General features: G+C 44.7%; 1 protein-coding gene across 1 annotated transcript in view; it reads left to right on the top strand.

Annotated features, from left to right (window-relative positions):
* LOC106577001 (protocadherin-15) overlaps positions 1-22,507 on the top strand; it is a 263,912-nt gene that overhangs the window by 73,076 nt on the left and 168,329 nt on the right. The window contains exons 5-9 of the mRNA XM_082964779.1: positions 9,050-9,210; positions 12,873-13,028; positions 16,176-16,295; positions 16,508-16,618; positions 20,763-20,933. Of these exons, the coding sequence (XP_082820905.1) occupies positions 9,050-9,210; positions 12,873-13,028; positions 16,176-16,295; positions 16,508-16,618; positions 20,763-20,933 (719 nt within the window). The remainder of the gene's footprint in view (positions 1-9,049; positions 9,211-12,872; positions 13,029-16,175; positions 16,296-16,507; positions 16,619-20,762; positions 20,934-22,507) is intronic.

Here is a 22,507-nt window from a genome sequence, read left to right on the forward strand (position 1 = left end):
TCAGATATTTTAATATCTGATCACTTAGTCTTCTACTAATGAATTATTACCTCATCACTTCTCATTCCAAACGCCTTAAAATTCTTGGTTATCTGCATGAACCCTAGTTTCCATAATTAATCAGCAATATATAAATTGGCTTAATTATTTATCTACTAACTAACTAGATAATCACACAGAATTACATAACAAACAATAGATATTGGTTACTAACAATGATAGAAAAGTCCCTAGAGGGCTAAGCCGATATGACCGCTTGGTAGACAAAGGAAAGGGGTGGGAACTGAGAAAGAGCGGGAAAGACAAAATAGATTCACTAAACACAGTCTATAATTATATTTATTGAAATGCTAATCTTTTGCACATGAAATGCTGCTCATTCGAGAATAATTGCAATTTATATATTTATGCCCGTATGTCGTTGTTGTCTTCTCTGTTGGAATCCTTGATCATTCTGTAGAGTTCATCAGAGTTCATCAGAGTCTCTGGTTAACTTTCCTAGAAGTCACAATGTCTTTCGTGGTGGTAGGTGGTTAGAATGGATACTTAAGAGTACCATTCAGAAATGATCTCATAGAATAGTTGCTTCGGCGGTTGTCGGTATACTCGTTCTAGACATACGTAATTTCTAGCTGCAGACTAGTAATTATACGTCTAAGATTTGCTCTTATTCTGTAGTGATCGATAGTTTCAGAGTTTAACCATTTACAGCCGTGTAGCCAAACACTACAGTTGTATGGTCTAATGGTCTATAGAATTGTAGCTATTCCAACGGGGGAACTCTGTCCCGGCGTTCTCTGACTTCTTAACCATTCGAGATGTCCCGCTTACCGTGGGTCTCTTTGTTTCATGTTTAATCACATACGTTTCACAATATTTAGATGTAAACCTGACAGCTGGGAAATGTACACTTTAAGAGATACAGTTATGTGTGTTTCCTGTTCTTCATGAGATCACCAAATGAAACACACTCGACATGACTGTCCCTGTTTAGGTCTATGATCCTCCCCCCAGGGCACGTCATGACAATACTGTGTAATTGAAAATATCCATAACATACACCATCCTATTTAGTTTAATAGCTAAATGCTTTGCTTGCATTTACAGTACCAGTCAAAAGTTTGGACACACCTACTCATTCAAGGGTTTTTGTTTGTTTTTACTATTTTCTATATTGTAGAATAATAGTGAAAACATCAAAACTATGAAATAACACATATGGAATCATGTAATAACCACAAAAGTGTTAACAAATGAAAATATATTTTATATTTGAGATTCTTCAAAGTTGCCACCCTTTGCCTTGATGACAGCTTTGCACACTCTTGGCATTCTCTCAACTTCACATGGAATGTTTTTCCAACAGTCTTGAAGGAGTTCCTACAAATGCAGAGCACTTTGCAGCTTTTCCTTCACTCTGCAGTCCAAGTCATCCCAAACCATCTCATTTGGGTTGAGGTCGGGTGATTTCATAAAAAAAAAAAAATGTATTTCACCTTTATTTAACCAGGTATGCCAGTTGAGAACAAGTTCTCATTTACAACTGTGACCTGGCCAAGACAGAGCAAAGCAGTGGGACACAAACAACACAGAGTTACACATGGGATAAACAAATGTACAGTCAATAACACAATAGAAAAGTCAATATATAGTGTGTGCAAATGTAGTAAGATTAGGGAGGTAAGCAATAAATAGGCCATAGTGGCGAAATAATTACAATTTAGCAATTAAACACTGGAGTGATAGATGTACAGAAGATGAATGTGCAAGTGGAGATACTGGGGTACAAAGGAGCAAAAAAAAAACAATATGGGGATGAGGTAGTTGGGTGGGCTATTTACAGATGGCTATGTTCAGGTGCAATGATCGGTAAGCTGCTCTGACAGCTGATGCTTAAAGTTAGTGAGGGAGATATGTCTCCAGCTTCAGTGATTTTTGCAATTTGTTCCAGTCATTGGCAGCAGAGAACTGGAAGGAAAGGTGGCCAAAGGGTTGGCTTTGGGGGTGACCAGTGAAATATACCTGCTGGAGTGCGTGCAACGGGTGGGTGCTGCTATGGTGACCAGTGAGCTGAGATAAGGCAGGGCATTACCTAGCAAAGACTTATAGATGATCTGGAGCCAGTGGGTTTAGCGACGAATATGAAGCAAGGGCCAACCAACGAGAGCATACAGGTCGCAGTGATGGGTAGTATATTGGGCTTTGGTGACAAAATGGATGGCACTGTGATAGACTACATCCAATTTGCTGAGTAGAGTGTTGGAGGTTATATTGTAAATGACATCGCCGAAGTCAAGGATCGGTAGGATAGTCAGTTTTATGAGGGTATGTTTGGTAGCATGAGTGAAGGATGCTTTGTTGCGAAATAAGAAGCCAATTCTAGATTTAATTTTGGATTGGAGATGCTTAATGTACCTCGTCTGGAGGTTTGTTAACACAGTGTCCAAAGAAGGGCCAGAAGTATACAGAAGGGTGTCATCTGCATAGAGGTGGATCAGAGAATCACCAGCAGCAAGAGCAACATCATTGATGTATACAGAGAAAAGAGTCGGTTCCGAGAATTTAACCCTAACAGAGGTCCGGACAACAGGCCCTCCGATTTGACACACTGAACCTGGTGAACCAGGTGAGGCAGTCATTTGAGAAACCAAGGCTGTTGAGTCTGCCGAGAAGAATGCGGTGATTGACAGAGTTGAAAGCCTTGGCCAGGTCGATGAATATGGCTGGACAGTATTGTCTTTTATCGATGGCGGTTTTGATATTGTTTAGGACCTTGAGAGTGGCTGAGGTGCACCCATGACCAGCTCTGAAACCAGATTGCATAGCGGAGAAGGTACAGATTCGAAATGGTTGGTGATCTGTTTGTTAACTTGACTTTCGAAGACTTTAGAAAGGCAGGGTAGGATAGATATAGGTCTGTAATAGTTTGGGTCTAGAGTGTAACCCCCTTTGAAGAGGGGGATGACCGCAGCAGCTTTCCAATCTTTAGGGATCTCAGACGATAACGAAAGTGAGGTTGAACAGGCTAGTAATAGGGGTTGCAACAATTGCTGCGGATCATTTTAGAAAGAGAGGGTCCAGATTGTCTAGCCCAGCTGATTTGTAGGGGTCCAGATTTTGCAGCTCTGTCAGAACATCAGCTATCTGGATTTGGGTGAAGGAGAGTTGGGGGAGGCTTGGGCAAGTTGCTGTGGGGGGTGCAGAGCTGTTGATTCTCGATTATCGTAGATTTATCGGTGGTGACAGTGTTTCCTAGCCTCAGTGCAGTGGGCAGCTGGGAGGAGTTGGTTTTATTCTCCATGGACTTTACAGTGTCCCAGAACTTTTTGGAGTTTGAGCTACAGGATGCAAATTTATGTTTGAAAAAGCTAGCCTTTGCTTTCCTAACTGCCTGTGTATATTGGATTCCTAACTTCCCTGAAAAGTTGCATATCGCAGGGGCTTTTCGATGCTAATGCACTACGCCACAGGATGTTTTTGTGCTGGTCAAGGGCAGTCAGGTCTGGAGTGAACCAAGAGCTGTATCTGTTCTTAGTTCTACATTTTTGAATAGGGCATGCTTATTTAAGATGGTGATGAAAGCACTTAAAGAATAACCAGGCATCCTCTACTGACGGAATGAGGTCAATATCCTTCCAGGATACCCGGGCCAGGTCGATTAGAAAGGCCTGCTCGCTGAAGTGTTTTAAGGAGCGTTTGACAGTGATGAGGGGTGGTCGTTTGACTGTGGACCCATTACGGACGCAGCTAATAGGCATTGATCGCTGAGATCCTGGTTGAAGACAGCAGAGGTGTATTTAGAGGGCTGGTTGGTCAGGATGATATCTATGAGGGTGCCCGTGTTTACGGATTTAGGGTTGCACCTGGTAGGTTCATTGATAATTTGTGTGAGATTGAGGGCATCAAGCTTAGATTGTAGGACGGCCGGGGTGTTAAGCATATCCCAGTTTAGGTCACCTAACAGGACAAACTCTGAAGATAAATGGGGGGCAATTAATTCACATATGGTGTCCAGGGCACAGCTGAGGCCTGAGGGGGGTCTATAACAAGCGGCAACAGTGAGAGACTTATTTATGGGAAGGTGGATTTTTAAAAGTAGAATCTCAAACTGTTTGGGCACAGACCTGGGTAGCATGACAGAACTCTGTAGGCTATCTCTGCAGTAGATTGCAACTCCACCCCCTTTGGCAGTTCTATCTTGGCAGAAAATGTTGTAGTTGGGGATGGAAATTTCAGAATTTTTGGTGGCCTTCCTAAGGCAGGATTCAGACACGGCTAGGACATCAGGGTTGGCGTAGTGTGCTAAAGCAGTGAATAAAACAAACTTAGGGAGGAGGCTTCTGATGTTAACCTCTTACATCTAGACGTTCCGCTATCGGAACACCTGCTCCAATATCCAATGATAGGCGTGGCGCGAATTACAAATTCCTCAAAAATACAAAAACTTCAATTTTTCAAACATATGACTATTTCACAGAATTTTAAAGACAAGACTCTCCTTTATCTAACCACACTGTCCGATTTCAAAAAGGCTTTACAACGAAAGCAAAACATTAGATTATGTCAGCAGAGTACCAAGCCAGAAATAATCAGACACCCATTTTCAAGCTAGCATATAATGTCACAAAAACCCAGAAGACAGCTAAATGCAGCACTAACTTTTGATGATCTTCATCAGATGACACACCTAGGACATTATGTTATACAATACATGCATGTTTTGTTCAATCAAGTTCATATTTATATCAAAAAACAGCTTTTTACATTAGCATGTGACGTTCAGAACTAGCATACCCCCCGCAAACTTCCGGGGAATTTGCTAACAATTTACTAAATTACTCACGATAAACGTTCACAAAAAGCATAACAATTATTTTAAGAATTATAGATACAGAACTCCTCTATGCACTCGATATGTCCGATTTTAAAATAGCTTTTTGGTGAAAGCACATTTTGCAATATTTTAAGTACATAGCCCAGCCATCACGGGCTAGCTATTTAGACACCCGGCAAGTTTAGCCTTCACCAAAATCAGATTTACTATTATAAAAGTTTGATTACCTTTTGTTGTCTTCGTCAGAATGCACTCCCAGGACTGCTACTTCAATAACAAATGTTGGTTTGGTCCAAAATAATCCATCGTTATATCCGAATAGCGGCGTTTTGTTCGTGCGTCCCAGACACTATCCGAAATGGTAAATCAGGGTCGCGCGCATGGCGCAATTCGTGACAAAAAATTTCGACATATTCCATTACCGTACTTCGAAGCATGTCAACCGCTGTTTAAAATCAATTTTTATGCACTTTATCTCGTAAAAAAGCGATAATATTCCGACCGGGAATCTCCTTTTCGGCAAACAGAGGAAAAATCACAAAGACGGGGGCGGCCAGGTCACGCGCCTAAGCCCACAGTCCCTTGATCGGCCACTTGACAAAGGCGATAATGTGTTTCAGCCTGGGGCTGGGATGACGACATTCAGGTTTTTCCCGGGCTCTGAGCGCCCATGGAAGACGTTAGAGCAGAGATCCTTTGTAAAAGATAGAGATGGCAAAGAAGTTCAAGAAATGGTCAGACAGGCCACTTCCTGTAAAGGAATCTCTCAGGTTTTGACCTGCCATTTGAGTTCTGTTATACTCACAGACACCATTCAAACAGTTTTAGAAACTTTGGAGTGTTTTCTATCCAAAGCCAATAATTATATGCATATTCTAGTTACTGGGCAGGAGTAGTACCCAGATTAAATCGGGTACATTTTTTATCCAGCCGTGAAAATACTGCCCCCTAGCCATAACAGGTTAACATGCATGAAACCAAGGCTTTTACAATTACAGAAGTCAACAAATGATAGCGCCTGGGGAATAGGAGTGGAACTGGGGGCTACAGGGCCTGAGTTAACCTCTACATCACCAGAGGAACAGAGGAGGAGTAGGAAAGGGGTACGGCTAAAGACTATAAGAACTGGTCGTCTAGTGGGGTGGGGACAGAGAATAAAAGGAGCGGATATCTGGGCATGGTAGAATAGATTCAAGGCATAATGTACAGACAAGGGTATGGTAGGATGTGTGTACAGTGGAGGTAAACCTAGGCGTTGAGTGATGATGAGAGAGGTTTCGTCTCTGGAGGGACTAGTTAAGCCAGGTGAGGTTTCCACATGTGTGTGGGGTGGGACGTCTGGACTGACGGCTCTACAATGAAATAAAACAATAAAAACTAGCTAAGACAGCAGTAGACAAGGCATATTGACATTAGAGAGAGGCATAAAGCAATCACAGGTGTTGATCAGGAGAGCTAAGACAACAACGGGTAAATGGCGATGAATGGGCAGAGCGGGTCAGTTAGGTACATACAGGAGGCTGGGGCCGACAGGTAAACAAAATGAGGTACCATGTTATTGAAACAGTCTAGGGGGCATCAGCTGTGTAGCTGAGTGATCATAGGGTCATAAGAGCAGCAATAGATGAGTCAGGGTGCTGTTCGGTAGTCACTACTACGCTAGGTGAGCAGGGGACACAGCGTTCAGAAAAGCTAAGCTAGCAGGCCGGGGCTAGAAGATGGTTCTTCGGCGACATCGTAACAGAATAGCCTGTTGAGACCACATCGGGCGATCATGTCAGCAGTCCAGTCGCGTTGGATCGGCGGGGCTCTGTGTCGACAATAAAGGGTCCAGGCCAATTGGCAAAGGAGGTATTGTAGCCCTAAATTTAGCTGGTATATGGGCCTAGCTCGAGGCTAGCTAAAGGCTAGCTGGTGCTTGCTTCGGGACAGAGGCGTTAGCTAACAGTAGCCACTCGTTTGCAGCTAGCTAGCTGCGATGATCCGGAGTAATGATCCGGTGTAATTCTCCAGAGCGGCAGGAATCCGGTGATATGGTAGAGTGAAGCAGTCCGATATGTTCTGGGTTGATATCGCGCTGTGCAGACTGGCAGGTGTTGTCCGAGCTAAGGCTGGCAGATGACGGGGGAAAAAGGTGAGGACCGCTAGCCGTGGCTAACAAAGACTAGTAGCTAGTTAGCTGGCTAGCTCCTGATGGAAGTTCCAGTTATAAGGAATAACAATAGCAATACCACATTGGGTGAGGCGGGCTGCTGGAAAGTATATTTAGTTCTTAGATAGAAAGTGAGATTAAGATATATACGAAAAAGACCGGCTATTTACATGGGATGAGACACGGGATAAGACAAAGACAGATACACACGTCCTACTGTCCTACAATGATTGTGGAGGCCAGGTCATCTGATGCAGCAATACATCACCCTACTTCTTGGTCAAATAGCCATTACACAGCTTGGAGGTGTGTTGGGTCATTGTCCTGTTGAAAAACAAATTATAGTCCCAGATGGGATGGCGTTTCAGTGTATCCAAACCCAGGTCAATACTCACATCTCTGTCCAAGACACGTCCGGTGCTGTTGAGAAACAGTCTCTGTCTGAGGGGATCCAGGATGACCCAGAAAGTGTCACCAGCAAAGCAGCCCCACACCATCACACCTCCCCCATGTTTCATGGTGGCAACCACACATGCAGAGATCATCCGTTCACCTACCCTCACAAAGACACGGCGGTTGGAACCAACAACCTCAATTTTGGACTCATTAGACCAAAGGACAGATTTATGTCCATTACTCATTTTTCTTGGCCCAAGCAAGTCTCTTCTTCTTATTGGTGTCCTTTGGTAGTGGTTTCTTTGCAGCATTTCAACCATGAAAGCCTGGTTCACATAGTTTCCTCTGAATAGTTGATGTTGAGATGTGTCTGTTACTTGAACTCTATGAAGCATTTATTTAGGCTGCAATCTGAGGTTCAGTTAACTCTAATGATCTTATCCTCTGCAGCAGAGGTAACTCTGGGTCTTCCTTTCCTGTGGCGATCCTCATTAGAGCCAGTTTCATCATAGCACTTGATGGTTTTTGCGAGTGCACTTGAATAAACTTTCGAAGTTCTTGATATTTTCAGTATTGACTGACCTTCATGTCTTAAAGTAATGATGGACTGTCATTTCTCTTTGCTTATTTGAGGTGTTCTTGCCATAATATGGACTTGGTCTTTTACCAAATAGGGCTATCTTCTGTATATCACCCCTACCTTGTAACAACACAAATGATTGGCTCAAACACATTAAGTAGGAAAGAAATTCCACAAATGAACTTTTAACAAGTCACACCTGTTAATTGGAATGCATTCCAGGTGACTACCTCATGAAGCTGGTTGAGAGAATGCCAAGAGTGTGCAAAGCTGTCATCAAGGCAAAGAATGGCTACACAAGGAATCTCAAATATAAAATCTATTTTGTTTTGTTTAACACTTTTTTGGTTACTTCATGATTCCTTGTGTTATTTCATAGTTTTGATGTCTTCACTATTATTATACAATGTAGAACATAGTAAAAATAAAGAAAAACCCTTGAATGAGAAGATATGTCCAAACTTTTGACTGGTTTTGTAAATGCAAGCAGAGAATACTGCATATGCCTTGCTACATTACTTCTGAGTTTATGTATTTTGTCTTGCAACATTTTTAGAAAAGGTGGCTCCACATTAACAAGGTCAGGAGGTTTTGTGGTGTAGTCATGGTATCCTAACAAGCATGCCAATCAAACAAGGCACAATTGGTTGGTTTCCTCCAGCCAAGGCCAGAATTCCGAGGCTGTGTTTCTAGAGGTGTCTGAGCAGAGAGAGAATGTCTGGCCAGTGCTTGAGTACTGCAGTGTCGGATTCTAATCATTCTAATCATGATTCAAAAACAAGGATGAAAATAATCTAATACTTAAGTGGCTCTTGAGGAACAGAATTTGGTCATGCCTGGGGTGAGCTATGATGTAGCTTTCTCCGCAAAGGGATTCAGAAGTTTTGGAGAGTATGTGGACCCTGATAATTATGCAGCAGTGTAACATGACTGACTGTTAGTTGAGGCATAGTGCTTGCAACACTAGCGTTAGTGGTTTGGTGTTTGCATGGGCGACATACTGGACATAAATCTGTTAAATAAATGTAATTTGCAATGGATAGAAGTGTTATGCTGAATTACAATATAACATACTTCTCCTGTGCAGGCACAGTTCTGGTGGAGAATATGCAGATCAACGGGAGAGCAGAGGACCCAGACAGGACCATCTCTCTGATCCTGCTTGACAACTATGCCTACTGGGTCATCCTGGATCCCCTCAGACAGAGACTGTTCCTCAACAGCACCGGACGTGTCCTGGACAGAGATGTGAGTATGGACCTGGGTTTGGATACTGTTGTTAGTAGAGGAAAAGGCTTTTATATTTAAAAAAAATTGCAAACACAAGCACAGACACACTTGCCTACACATACACACATGCACACAGTTCCACTGATACTTAAATTGTATGCAATTACATTGTAAGCTCTCCAAATCGCATTGATTTTCCAAGCCGCACAATTCATTTATTATAATTATAATTGTATTTTTTTCATGGGGGGGGGGGGTTAGAATTGATATTGCAGATAGATCGTGGCTTCCGTCAATGTAATTTTCTGGATCATTTCCAATCCACCTGTAACGATCGTCGTGCAGGAAGGAAGAAGTGGACCAAGGCGCAGCTGGGAGCGAACACATGTTATTTATTACAGACTGAAATAACACGGTCAAAACAGAGAATAAACGTATCGCTACTGCTCCAACAAAAAGAGACAACAACCCACAAACATCGTGGGGGGAAAAGGAACTTAAATATGATTCCCCAATCAGAGGCAACTAGCGACAGCTGTCTCTGATTGGGAATCTACAGAACCCAACATAGAAATACGCCCCAAAGCAAGGCTATACCAAAACATAGAAAATAAACTATAGAAATGCCACACCCTGACCAAAATAGAAGAGTTCACCTGGTCAGGGCGTGACAGTACCCCCCCTCCAACGGTGCGTACTCCCGGCGCACCAACCTAAAGTCTATTAGGGGGGGGACCCGGGTGGGCGCCTCACCCTCGGTGGAGGCTCTGGCCCCGGGCGTGTTCTCTCCCCCGCCTTCACCTTAACCCTACCCCTCTGGCCCGGACTGGACCACGGTGGAGCGGCATGCTCAGGCTCCGGAGCGGAGCCGCCGACCGGAACAGGACTGGTCACCGGTGGACCGGACACAGGCCGTGCCGGACTGTGGACACGCGCCGTGGGCCTGGTGCGGGGAACAGGGACGGGCCGGACAGGACCGGGGACACGCACCACCAACCTGGTGCGGGGAGCAGGGACGGGCCGGACTGGCCTGGGGACACGCACCACCAACCTGGTGCGGGGAGCCGGGATGGGCCGGAAACCTGGTGCGGGGAGCAGGGATGGGCCGGACAGGACTGGGGACACGCACCACTAGCTTAGTGCGGGGAGCAGGAATGGGCTGGACAGGACTGGGGACACGCACCACTAACCTGGTGCGGGGAGCAGGGACGGGCCGGACTGGACTGGGGACGTGCACCACTAACCTGGTGCGGGGAGCAGGGATGGGCCGGACAGGACTGGGGACACGCACCACTAACCTGGTGCGGGGAGCAGGGACGGGCCGGACTGGACTGGGGACACGCACCACTAACCTGGTGCGGGGAGCAGGGACGGGCCGGACTGGACTGGGGACGCGCACCACTAACCTGGTGCGGGGAGCAGGGATGGGCCGGACAGGACTGGGGACGCGCACCACTAGCTTGGTGCGGGGAGTAGGAATGGGCCGGACAGGACTGGGGACACGCACCACTAACCTGGTGCGGGGAGCAGGGACGGGCCGGACTGGACTGGGGATGCGCACCACTAACCTGGTGCGGGGAGCAGGGATGGGCCGGACAGGACTGGGGACACGCACCACTAGCTTGGTGCGGGGAGCAGGAATGGGCCGGACAGGACTGGGGACACGCACCACTAACCTGGTGCGGGGAGCAGGGACGGGCCGGACTGGACTGTGGACACGCACCACTAACCTGGTGCGGGGAGCAGGGACGGGCCGGACTGGACTGGGGATGCGCACCACTAACCTGGTGCGGGGAGCAGGGATGGGCCGGACTGGACTGTGGACACGCACCACTAACCTGGTGCGGGGAGCAGGGACGGGCCGGACTGGACTGGGGACGCGCACCACTAACCTGGTGCGGGGAGCAGGGATGGGCCGGACAGGACTGGGGACACGCACCACTAACCTGGTGCGGGGAGCAGGGACGGGCCGGACTGGACTGTGACCGCACACCGGCGACACAGTGCGCATAAGCGGCGCCGGATATCCTGGACCGAGGAGGCGCACTGGAGGTCTGGAGTGCACAGCTGACATCACCCGTTCTGGCTCAACACCCACCTTAGCCTGGCAAGTGTGGAGCGCTGGCACAGAACGCACTGGGCTGTGCAGCCGTACCGGAGACACAGTGCGCGTCCTCGGCGCAGGATACATCGGACCGAGAAGGGGCACCGGAGGCCAGGAGCACTGAGCCGGCACAACACGTCCTCACTGAACACTCCCCCTAGCCCGGCAAATGTGGGGCGCTGGCACAGAGCGCACTGGGCTGTGCAGGCGCACTGGCGATACCGTGCGCACCTCTGCTACCCAAGGCTCTTCCTCCACGCTGTCCCTACGCAGGTCCTCCAGGACCTGCCACATCTCTGCCTCCTCCTTCGCCGTTATCCCCCACGAGAGCAGTCTGGGCTCTTCCTCTGCCCTTCCGGACCACCCCATTAGCCCCCCCCCAAAAAATTCTTGGGGGTGTCTTCCGGGCCTCCTCGACCGCCGCCTGCGACTCCTTCCACCGGCTGGCATCACCTCCTCGACCTGGGAATCCTTCCGCCAGGGTCCTTTCCCCGACATGATCTCCTCCCAGGTCCAGAACTCCTTTCCCTCGCGAGCCCATCTCTCGCGCTCCTTTTCCTCCCGCTGCTTGGTCCTGGTTTGGTGGGTTGTTCTGTAACGATCGTCGTGCAGGAAGGAAGAAGTGGACCAAGGCGCAGCTGGGAGCGAACACATGTTATTTATTACAGACTGAAATAACACGGTCAAAACAGAGAATAAACGTATCGCTACTGCTCCAACAAAAAGAGACAACAACCCACAAACATCGTGGGGGGAAAAGGAACTTAAATATGATTCCCCAATCAGAGGCAACTAGCGACAGCTGTCTCTGATTGGGAATCTACAGAACCCAACATAGAAATACGCCCCAAAGCAAGGCTATACCAAAACATAGAAAATAAACTATAGAAATGCCACACCCTGACCAAAATAGAAGAGTTCACCTGGTCAGGGCGTGACACCACCATATACATTTTTTTGTAAATATAAAAATAAAATATATATTTTTGAATATATTTTCCTTAATTATTTTCCCCTAACCCTACCACCCCTGCCCTAATGGAGTGAACTAATGGACAACAACACTTAGTCTAATTAATTTGAGAAAATAAGACAGGCCTGCTGCATGCTGGAAATGGTCATCAAGAAATATCATCAATGTTTGACTGTTTCACAACGAGAACAGTTTGGCCACTGTAAATACTGGTATCAAAACAAGTCCAAGAAAGCTTGAAGTGCTATACAGATCCCACTGTTTTGAGGCTCCTGGATTCATTGCACTGCAATTTCCTCATTGTAAGGAAAAAACAGTTCTGTTGGATTGATTTGAAACCTCTGCCTCCTTGTCTTGGAGCCTATCCACCACTTCCCTGTTCAGAGTCTGTAAAATCCCAGGACACTGTGAGGTAGAAAAGCATTCTTTCTGTGGCTGTGTTGGAAACATTTGGAACTAATCATCTACTGAGTGTGTTCGAGCAGTGTGACAATGTATTTTACAAAGATGATTGCATAATCATTGGTTTATTGAATTGGTTGATTTCTTGTATCTCTTTCTCTTGCTCTCTCTTCTCTCTCTCACTCTCTTTCTCACCCTCAGCCCCCCTCCTCTATCACTACAATCGTGGTGAAGGTCCAGTGCACCAGTGAGCTGGTTGGGACAGTGATTCTTCACGAGGTCCGGATTGTAGTCAGGGACAAAAACGACAACACACCTCGCTTTCAGCAGCCACGCTACTATGTGGCCGTCAACGAGGTGAGAGAGAGGAAGAGAGAGTTATTACAACAATTGTTGCTTTTTGCTTTAGTCAGCATTTCTTTCTCCCCCGGGTAAGTAATTCAGCCTGGCATGACCCTTCCCACAGAGGTCAGCAAAGCCCAGAGGCCTTACAGACAGTGACTCCTATACTGACTACTGTTGAAGCAATTATGTAGTACATTAATGCTTCATTCTTTCAAATACAAAGAAAGGTCAAGGTTTGGTCATCATTGAAATTAAGGACCTACCTAGTTAAAGAGTCAAAGCTTTGTTGATGTAGGCACAGTGGAATAGAGTGTAGACTAGGCAGTAACAGGAGTATTCTGCACTGGGTTCCCCATCTTATTTTTCTCAGTTTTTTTTCTATGTTACGCTTTCTGCACGGAGACAGAGTAAAACATGACAACAGCTATTCTACGCATATTAGGCAGCAGCTTCCGAGGATAACAAAACAATAGCAGGTCCTTAGATCTCCTGGATATCTGTTCTTCCTCTATTGCATGAAATTGCTCTGACGCATGGACGGTATCACGCTAGTTATGCGTTCCCAGTGAATCATGGGGTTCCTGTCTGTGTTCTCTGCGTGATATAGATGTCACCATACTCCCTATCTGACCCAGAGAGCTCAACGATGCTAGTGTGTGCATGTTTTATTTACAACAAAGTGATAGCTGCATGAGTCAGTACTCTCCCTACCAGTCCATACAGAGAGCACAGTGGAATATCACATTTTATACAACGGGTGGGTCTAATGCTGAATGGGTAAAACCGCAGTTCCAGCCAGTGTCTATTCCACAAGTTATCACCGGCTATATCTACGACGTTAAAATGCCTATTTACTTTGTTCCATCTGACTGCGTAATCCACTGTCTCATCAACCCAGCCAGGCAATTTATAATCTTGATCTCCACTATAAAAAGCATTTAGACATTATCTCACATTTCTTTTAGACTAATATTTAGTTTTCAACAGCAGAAATTTGTATAAACCTTGCTGTCTGTCTCTCCAACTTTTGCAACATTGTTTCAGTGTTCAAATTCTCCAACTGTTGCAAAGTAATGAACGTGTCGGGGATCAGGATGAGACAGACAGGTAGGCAGCTTTTCTCAGCCAGTTGAAATCAAGAAACAGCATCATTTTTATGGATATATACAAATACATGTCAATAGAAAACAGATAAAATGCAGCTAGTTTGCACTCTCTCCAGCTTCAGTTTGAAGTGATTATGTTAGTTGTGTTGTTGGCGAGCTCCTCTGAACAACTGTGTTCTGACGAGAGAGCACATTTTCTATGCCAGGTGAAATCGCACATCATTAGCTCATTAGTTCACAGCTTAAACAAATGCAAATGTAACTACATTTCTGGCTGCACTGTTTGACATGACTATAAGTTAGACGTAGTTGGCTAGCTAGCAAGGGATATAAGAATGTTGCCAGCCAGTATGGCAATGGAACATTTAGAACGGACGACTGGGTCGCCTCCATAGATACAGAACAAAAAGACTAAACAACTGGGTCGCGTCCATGGCAACCAAACTGATAGAATGAACAACCAGCCGGCTTGGGTAGCAACCCTAGATTTGTGTCTGGACTATATATTGTGGAAGGATGAAATAGTATTAATAAATTCCTCTAAATAATATTTTTAATGAAAATATGTAAATCGTTATTTGAATATGTTGTTAACCCGTTGTATAAAAGTGACAATTCCCCTGAAGACGTTGTTTGGAGGATATATTGGTACAGTTAACAATGCCCATATTATGTCATGTTTCATGTTTTGTGTGGACCCCAGGAAGAGTAGCTGCTGCTTTTGCAACAGCTAATGGGGATCCTAATAAAATACCAAATACCAAAATACCCCTCCAATATATCCTTCTCTTAAATATTTTGCATTAGGCATCACTGTGTTTAGAATTATATAATATGTCTAATCAAAAACAGCCAGTGATATCTACACCTACAGCAAATTGACTTTTGGCTGCAATTTGCAGTAAACCCTTTTTTTTACCACAAACTGTTATCTACCTACAGTATGCTTGAATGAAACTTACATTTTGACCAAAAGGTCTGCAGAAATGAACAAACAAGCTAATTATGTGAATACAGAATGTGCATACACATTTGTAGATTGATTTTGATCTCCTACATTTGCTGATATAGCTCTCATCCATCATATCTCGCAGCTGTCAGAGGAAATACATTTCATTTAATGTTGAGTATCACTGTCAAATACACTAGTTATTTCTCTGATTCTCTTTTCCAAAATGTCATCACATTACATTAATGACACTGGACTTGTCTTATTATTTCAGCAAGCTTTTGATATCTACAGATGTCAGATCTTAATTTGAGCCAGTTTGCTACAGCTGGAAAATAATCCTGCAGCAACAGGAAATATTAACTATTTTGTGGATTAAAATAATGGACATTTTTGTAGAGGTTGATACATTTTTTGTTAGGGCAAATCAAGTCTGAAATGTCAAAGTGGAAATTACACACTTTAGAAGGCTTTTTAAGCCACAAGTACACTTAAAATGTGCAAATTCTCAGGAAAAAAAAGTGAACAATTTCAGGCGTCTTAATCCTACATCTGTAAGACGCCTGAATCGAGAGCCTCCGAGTCAGACAACCATGACTTTTGTCTCCTTTGTTGACACTTCCTATGTTCTTCACACTAAGTTCCTGTCAGTGTGTATTATCCCAGGAAACATTACTCCCTGAACAGTGTTCTGAATCAGACTCCACTGCTGTCAAACCTCTCCTGAACTGAGCTCAACTCCCCTCGGGCCCCCAGGTGCTCTAGAACACAGCTCTCTGGAGGCCCCCTCTCTCTGCAGCATCTCTCTGAGAGGTTGTTATGGCTGTCAGTGGGGTGCAGAGGCCCCCAGAGAAATACTCATCCACGGCTGCTGACGAAAACATTTTCAGTTCAAATCAGTGCATCCATTCACTCTTCCTAACAACAAAGGTCTCCACTTCTTGCACTTCTGGCAGTATTTGGCCACCTTCTATAGAAGACACTGTTCCTGCGATCTTGGGAGGGGTCAGTAATATCAGTGAGATGTAGCATATAGAGTTGTTACAATGTCCAGACAAAGGGAGATGCCTGTTGACAGTATTCTGTCTCTATCTCTGCCTCCAGCTCACTCCTGCCGGGACCACCATATTCACAGGCTTCAGTGGAGACAATGGGGCCACAGACATCGATGACGGGCCCAACGGACAGATAGAATATGGCATCCAGTACAACCCCAACGACCCAGTACGTGGATGTAATGATTACTGACTGCAGATTTTGACTTACTGAAGCTATATAACAATGGGACAGCGGAACAATGTCTGTTGTCAATGAAACCTATAACTGAACACTGCCTGTCTGTCTGTCTGTCTGTCTGTCTGTCTGTCTGTCTGTCTGTCTCGCTCTCTCTCTCTCTCTTTTTCTCGCCCTCTCTGTCTCTCTTTCTTCTTTCTCAGGTGTCTAATACAACTGTGGTTGTAGGGAATACTCTCTCTGGAAACATTGTTCTGGCTGAGAGACTAAACTACGAAGAGAAAACACGCTACCTGGTCATTGTTAAAGCCAATGTGAGACACTTTGTTTGTTTGTGTGCTCCAGAAGTGTGTGTGTGCATATGCATGTGTGTTTGTGCATATTAAATATTAATGAACAATATGTTTTACTTGGTGTCATGGTAGTGAACTGACAGTGAGAGTTTTTGAATGTTTAGGACTTGAGGGTCCATGGATCTCTTTGTTTTCTACTCTGGCTAAGCGAATGGATTGGCGGTTTGCAAGGTTTTGGACTGAATGGTTGGTTTAGGGACTTGTTTTGTTCAAAGTGTTAAGTGCTGATGTTTAGAATATAGGGTAAATTACCGATTGTTACTTTGTTTGGTTTATGCTTCATTAAGTATGCCATCGCCAGATAAACCAAAACCTTACTACAATGAACAAAAATATAAAAGCAACATGCAACAATTTCAAAGATTTTACTTAGTTACAGTTCATACAGTGGCTTGCGAAAGTATATCCCCCCCCCCGGCATTTTTCCTATTTTGTTGCCTTACAACCTGGAATTAAAATATATTTTGGGGGGGGTTTGTATCATTTGATTTACACAACATGCCTACCACTTTGAAGATGCTAAATATGTTTTATTATGAAACAAACAAGAAATAAGACAAAAAATACCCTGAAAACTTCAGCGTGCATAACTATTCACCCCCCCCAGAATCAATACTTTGTAGAGACACCTTTTGCAGAAATTACAGTGGCAAGTCTCTTGGGGTATGTCTCTATAAGCTTGGCACATATAGCCACTGTGATTTTTGCCCATTCTTCAAGGCAAAACTGCTCCAGCTCCTTCAAGTTGGATGGGTTCCGCTGGTGTACAGCAATCTTTAAGTCATACCACAGATTCTCAATTGGATTGAGGTCTGGGCTTTGACTAGGCCATTCCAAGACATTTAACCTCTCTCGAGTGTTGCTTTAGCAGTATGCTTAGGGTCATTGTCCTGCTGTTAAGAGAACCTCCATCCCAGTATCACATCTCTGGAAGACTGAAACAGGTTTCCCTCAAGAATTTCCCTGTATTTAGTGGCATCCACCGTTCCTTCAATTCTGACCAGTTTCCCAGTCCCTGCCAATGTAAAACATCCCCACAGCATGATGCTGCCACCACCATGCTTCACTGTGGGGATGGTGTTCTCGGGTGATGAGAGGTGTTTTGTTTGTGCCAGACATAGCGTTTTCCTTGATGGCCAAAAAGCAACGTTTTTTGTCTCATCTGACCAGAGTACCTTCTTCCATATGGTAGGGAGTCTCCCACATGCCTTTTGGCAAACACCAAACGCGTTTGCTTATTTTGTTCTTTCAGCAATGGCTTTTTCTGGCCACTCTTCCATAAAGGCCAGCTCTGTGGAGTGTAGGGCTTAAAGTGGTCCCATGGACAGATACTCCAATCTCCGCTGTGGAGTTTAGCAACTCCTTCAGTGTTATCTTTGGTATCTTTGTTGCCTCTCTGATTAATGTCCTCCTTGCCTGATATGTGAGTTTTGGTGGGTGGCTCTCTCTTGGCAGGTTTGTTGTGTTGCCATATTCTTTCATTTTTTTTATAATGGATTTAATGGTGCTCCGTGGGATGTTCAAAGTTTCTGATATTTTTTTTATAACCTAACCCTGATCTGTACTTCTCCACAACTTTGTCCCTGACCTGTTTTGGAGAGCTCCTTGGTCTTCATTGTGCCGCTTGCTTGGTGGTGCCCCTTGTTTTGTGGTGTTGCAGTCTGGGGCCTTTCAAAACAGGTGTATATATATACTGAGATCATGTGACACTTAGATTGCACACAAGTGGACTTTGTTTAACTACTTATGTGACTTCTGATGATAATTGGTTGCACCAGATCTTATTTAGGAGCTTAAATTATATGTTGTAATGAACAAAATAGGAAAAACGCCAAAGGAGATGAATACTTTTGCAAGGCACTGTATTAGGAAATAAGTCGATTGAAATCAATTAATTAGGCCCTAATCTATGGATTTCACATGACTGGGAATACAGATATCCATCTGTTATTCACAGATACCTTAAAGAAAAAGTAGGGGTGTGGAAAACCAGTCAGTATCTGGTGTGACCACCATTTGCCTAATGCAGTGCAACACATCTCCTTCGCATAGAGTTGATCAGCTTGTTGATTGTGGCCTGTGGAATGTTATTCCACTCCTCTTCAATGGCTATGCAATGTTGCTGGATATTGACGGGAACTGGAACACGCTGTCGCACACATCGATCCAGAGCATCCCAAACATGTTCAATGGGTGACATGTCTGGTGAGTATGCAGGCCATGGAAGAACTGAGACATTTTCAGCTTCCGGGAATTGTGTACAGATCCTCGCGACATGGGGCTGTGCTGAAACATGAGGTGATGGCGGCAGATAAATTGCATGACAACAAGGATCTCGTCATGGTATCTCTGCATTGAAATCTCCATCGATAAAGTGCAATTGTGTTTGCCGTCCGTAACTTATGCCTGCCCATACCATAACCCCACCGCCATCATGGGGCACTCTGTTCACAACGTTGACATCAGCAAACATCAGCAAACCGCATGACACCATACACAATTTCTGCCATCTGCCTGGTACAGTTGAAACCGGGATTCATCTGTGAAGGGCACACTTCTCCAGCGTGCCAGTGGCCATCGAAGGTGAGCATTTTCCCATTGAAGTTGGTTATGACGGTCAGGTCAAGACTCTGGTGAGGACGACGAGCACGCAGATGAGCTTCCCTGAGACGGTTTCTGACAGTTTGTGCAGAAATTCTTTGGTTGTGCAAACCCACAGTTCCATCAGCTGTCTGGGTGGCTGGTCTCAGATGATTCTGCAGGAGAAGAAGCCAGATGTGGAGGTCCTGGGATGGCGTGGTTACACATGGTTATGGGGTCAGTTGGACATACTTCCAAATTCTCTAAAACGACATGGTAGAGAAATGAACACTACATTTGCTGGCAAAAGCTCTGGTGGACATTCCTGCAGTCAGCATGCCAATTGCACACTCCCTCAAAACTTGAGACATCTGTGGCATTGTGTTGTGTGACGAAACTGCACATTTTAGAGAGGCCTTTTATTGTCCCCAACACAAGGTGCACTTGTATAATGGTCATGATCAGCTTCTTGATATGCCACACTTGTCAGGTAGTTGGGTTATCTTGGCAAAGGAGAAATGCTCACAAACAGGGATGTAAACAAATTTGTGCATCAAATTTGAGAGAAACATGCTTTTTGTGCGTATTTCTGGGATCTTTTGTTTCAGCTCATGAAGTTATGTAGTTACTATTTGTTGTTACTGAATGGAAAATGAACATAATTGGCAGGAAAGATAGCAGCTGTTGCAGATTACACATTTGCAATTAAAGTGCAAAGCTTTTTACAAAGCCTCTATACGCTTTGATTGTTTGACTGTTTTTAATTCTTTGCTTGACTGACATGGTGTTCTAATCCTAGAATAAAAGCAGCACAATGATCATTGATTTGTTGTGGTTATGTAGAATTTTGTGTTCTGGATTATGAAAGGATAGAGACAGCTCCTCATCAAGGGACCATTGTTTATTCCTTCACAAGAAACAAATCCACAAACAACTTTTCAAATAGCCTACAAGTTACATAACCCATAATTACTTTTAGTCCAGAACTACCTAACAGAAAGGTCGGTCCTTTTTTCCTGTTTCCATTACTATTTATTTCCAAATTTACATAACGACTCAAGGCTCTCTTTGGAGCTCTGTCAGATAACTGTTTGTGGGCTAACAGCCTAACATATCAGGATTTATTTAATTAGAACTTTTATAAGAGGAAGGGCAGTGGCCCCCAGACTCCCAGCAGGCCACATTAGATATTGGAAATCAAGTGGCTCTAATGAGACTGGTTTAAATGCTTAGGGTTTTAATAAATGCATTTTTATAAAAGATGTAGTGTGGCCTTGCTTATTACTTCTGGTCATTAGCCGTGAAGAGTCCCTGACAAGGATTATGAATCAGACACTGTAATGCTACAGAATGATATTTTAAGTAGAGCGATGGTACATGAACATATATTTCTCAACCCATTATGCTCACTAAGATTACAAAGTTGAAAAGAGAAATTGGTCTCTTTTGATTGAGTTTGATGATATTTCAATGTGTTATTCATTAATAGCTTTGGTAAGTAACCATGTTGACTTGCATCCTACAGGACCGTGCCCCCTACGATGCCAATAGGCGGACCGCTACGACCACATTGACAATAGATGTTCTGGATGGAGATGACCTGGGCCCCATGTTCCTGCCCTGTGTCCTGGTCAACAACACCCACGACTGTAACCCAGTCACCTACCGAGTCACCATACCAGAATTCACCAAACCGGTACAAAACACACTGTGTGTGTGTGTGTGTTTTTGGTTTTGCTGTCCTGGGTACCAGAAGTCCTCACAAGGATAGTAAAACTAGAAGTCCTCACAACAATAGTAAAACAAGGACATTTGACTGATTCCCACAAGGTAAAAGGCTATTTTAGGCTCAGGGGTAATGTTTAGGGTTAGGTTAGTGGGGGTATGGGAGGGGATTAGGCTTTGTGCGTGTGTAAGCGAACAGGTAGTGAGTGAGTGAGTGAGTGAGTGAGTGAGTGAGTGAGTGAGTGAGTGAGTGAGTGAGTGAGTGAGTGAGTGAGTGAGTGAGTGAGTGAGTGAGTGAGTGAGTGAGTGAGTGAGTGAGTGAGTGAGTGAGTGAGTGAGTGAGTGAGTGAGTGTGAGTGAGTGTGAGTGAGTGAGTGTCAGGCAGGTGAGGATCTGACAAGTGTGTATATCATCAGTCACAGTGCTATACTGGCACAGACCAGCACCACGCTAGCAGAACAGCATGGCAGGAGAGTGTGGAAGTAAATGCCACATCTGCAGAGTTTGAAGTGTGAGTGTGTTCCTCACGCACACTAATCCTTGCTGTTTTGTCTCAGCATGGTCATTTAAAAGCATTTTCTGGTCTGGTGGAACAGCAATTACAGCTGAAGTTTCAATTAGCTTCAGACTAAAAACACCAGCTGAATTCCGGTCAAAAAGCGATAGAGATTGATATAGCTTCGGTAGGAAATGTAGAGCAGAAAGAGAGGGAGAGAGGGGTGGGGTGAGTCAGACTGAGGGAAAGAGAGAGAGGGGGGATGCGGTCGGGTGCTGTGGACCTGACATCTCTCACAGGATGTCGGAAATAAGAGGGAGAGAGAGAAAAGGAAGAGGCCTTTATGAGTGCTGGGAGGTAGTCACCAACTACAGTGTCAAACTGAGATTGGAGTTACAGAACGTGACAGTCCCATGTGTTTTTTGACAATGGACCTCTGTGTCTTCTCTGCTCACCCTGGGTCACTGGGTCCCTGAGGGTGTTAGAGAGAAAGTCTTAAAAATATGGTGATAGTGACTGAGAAAGGGAGAAGGAGAGGAGATGGACAGTGACCTAAATAGTTAGAGACATGGATAAAGAGAGAGAAATAGAGAGTCATTGTGAATCCAGTTGTTGGCTGAGAGGAGTCAGGTTGATTTATAATTAATGATAAAAGGTTTGCAGACTGCTAAGTACGCAGGGCCGGGGAGCTGTGTGGATCTCTACAGTACAGTACCCAAAGCTCAGCTTTCTCATCAGTGGAAGAAATGTTGGAAGCTAGAGAGCAGGAGGAAAAAAGTCTATCTCTTTCTCTCTCTCTGTCACATTCTCAATCTCTTGTTCTCTATCTTGCTTTCTCTCTCGCTCTATTTCTCTCTCTCTATTTCTCTCTCTCTCTCTCTCTCTCTCTCTCTCTCTCTCTCTCTCTCTCTCTCTCTCGTGGCTAAACCTCCTAGGCATACCGTGCATAGTCTAACCTTCTGATGGCTAAACCCCCTATGGGCTCCAAATCATAGGTCTATGACCGGTCGTACACACAGTAGGCCTACTGAATAAATCCAGGCTTTCTA

This window comes from Salmo salar, chromosome 18, assembly GCF_965601325.2.
Source record: "Salmo salar chromosome 18, fSalSal1, whole genome shotgun sequence".
NCBI classification, from domain to species: domain Eukaryota; kingdom Metazoa; phylum Chordata; class Actinopteri; order Salmoniformes; family Salmonidae; genus Salmo; species Salmo salar.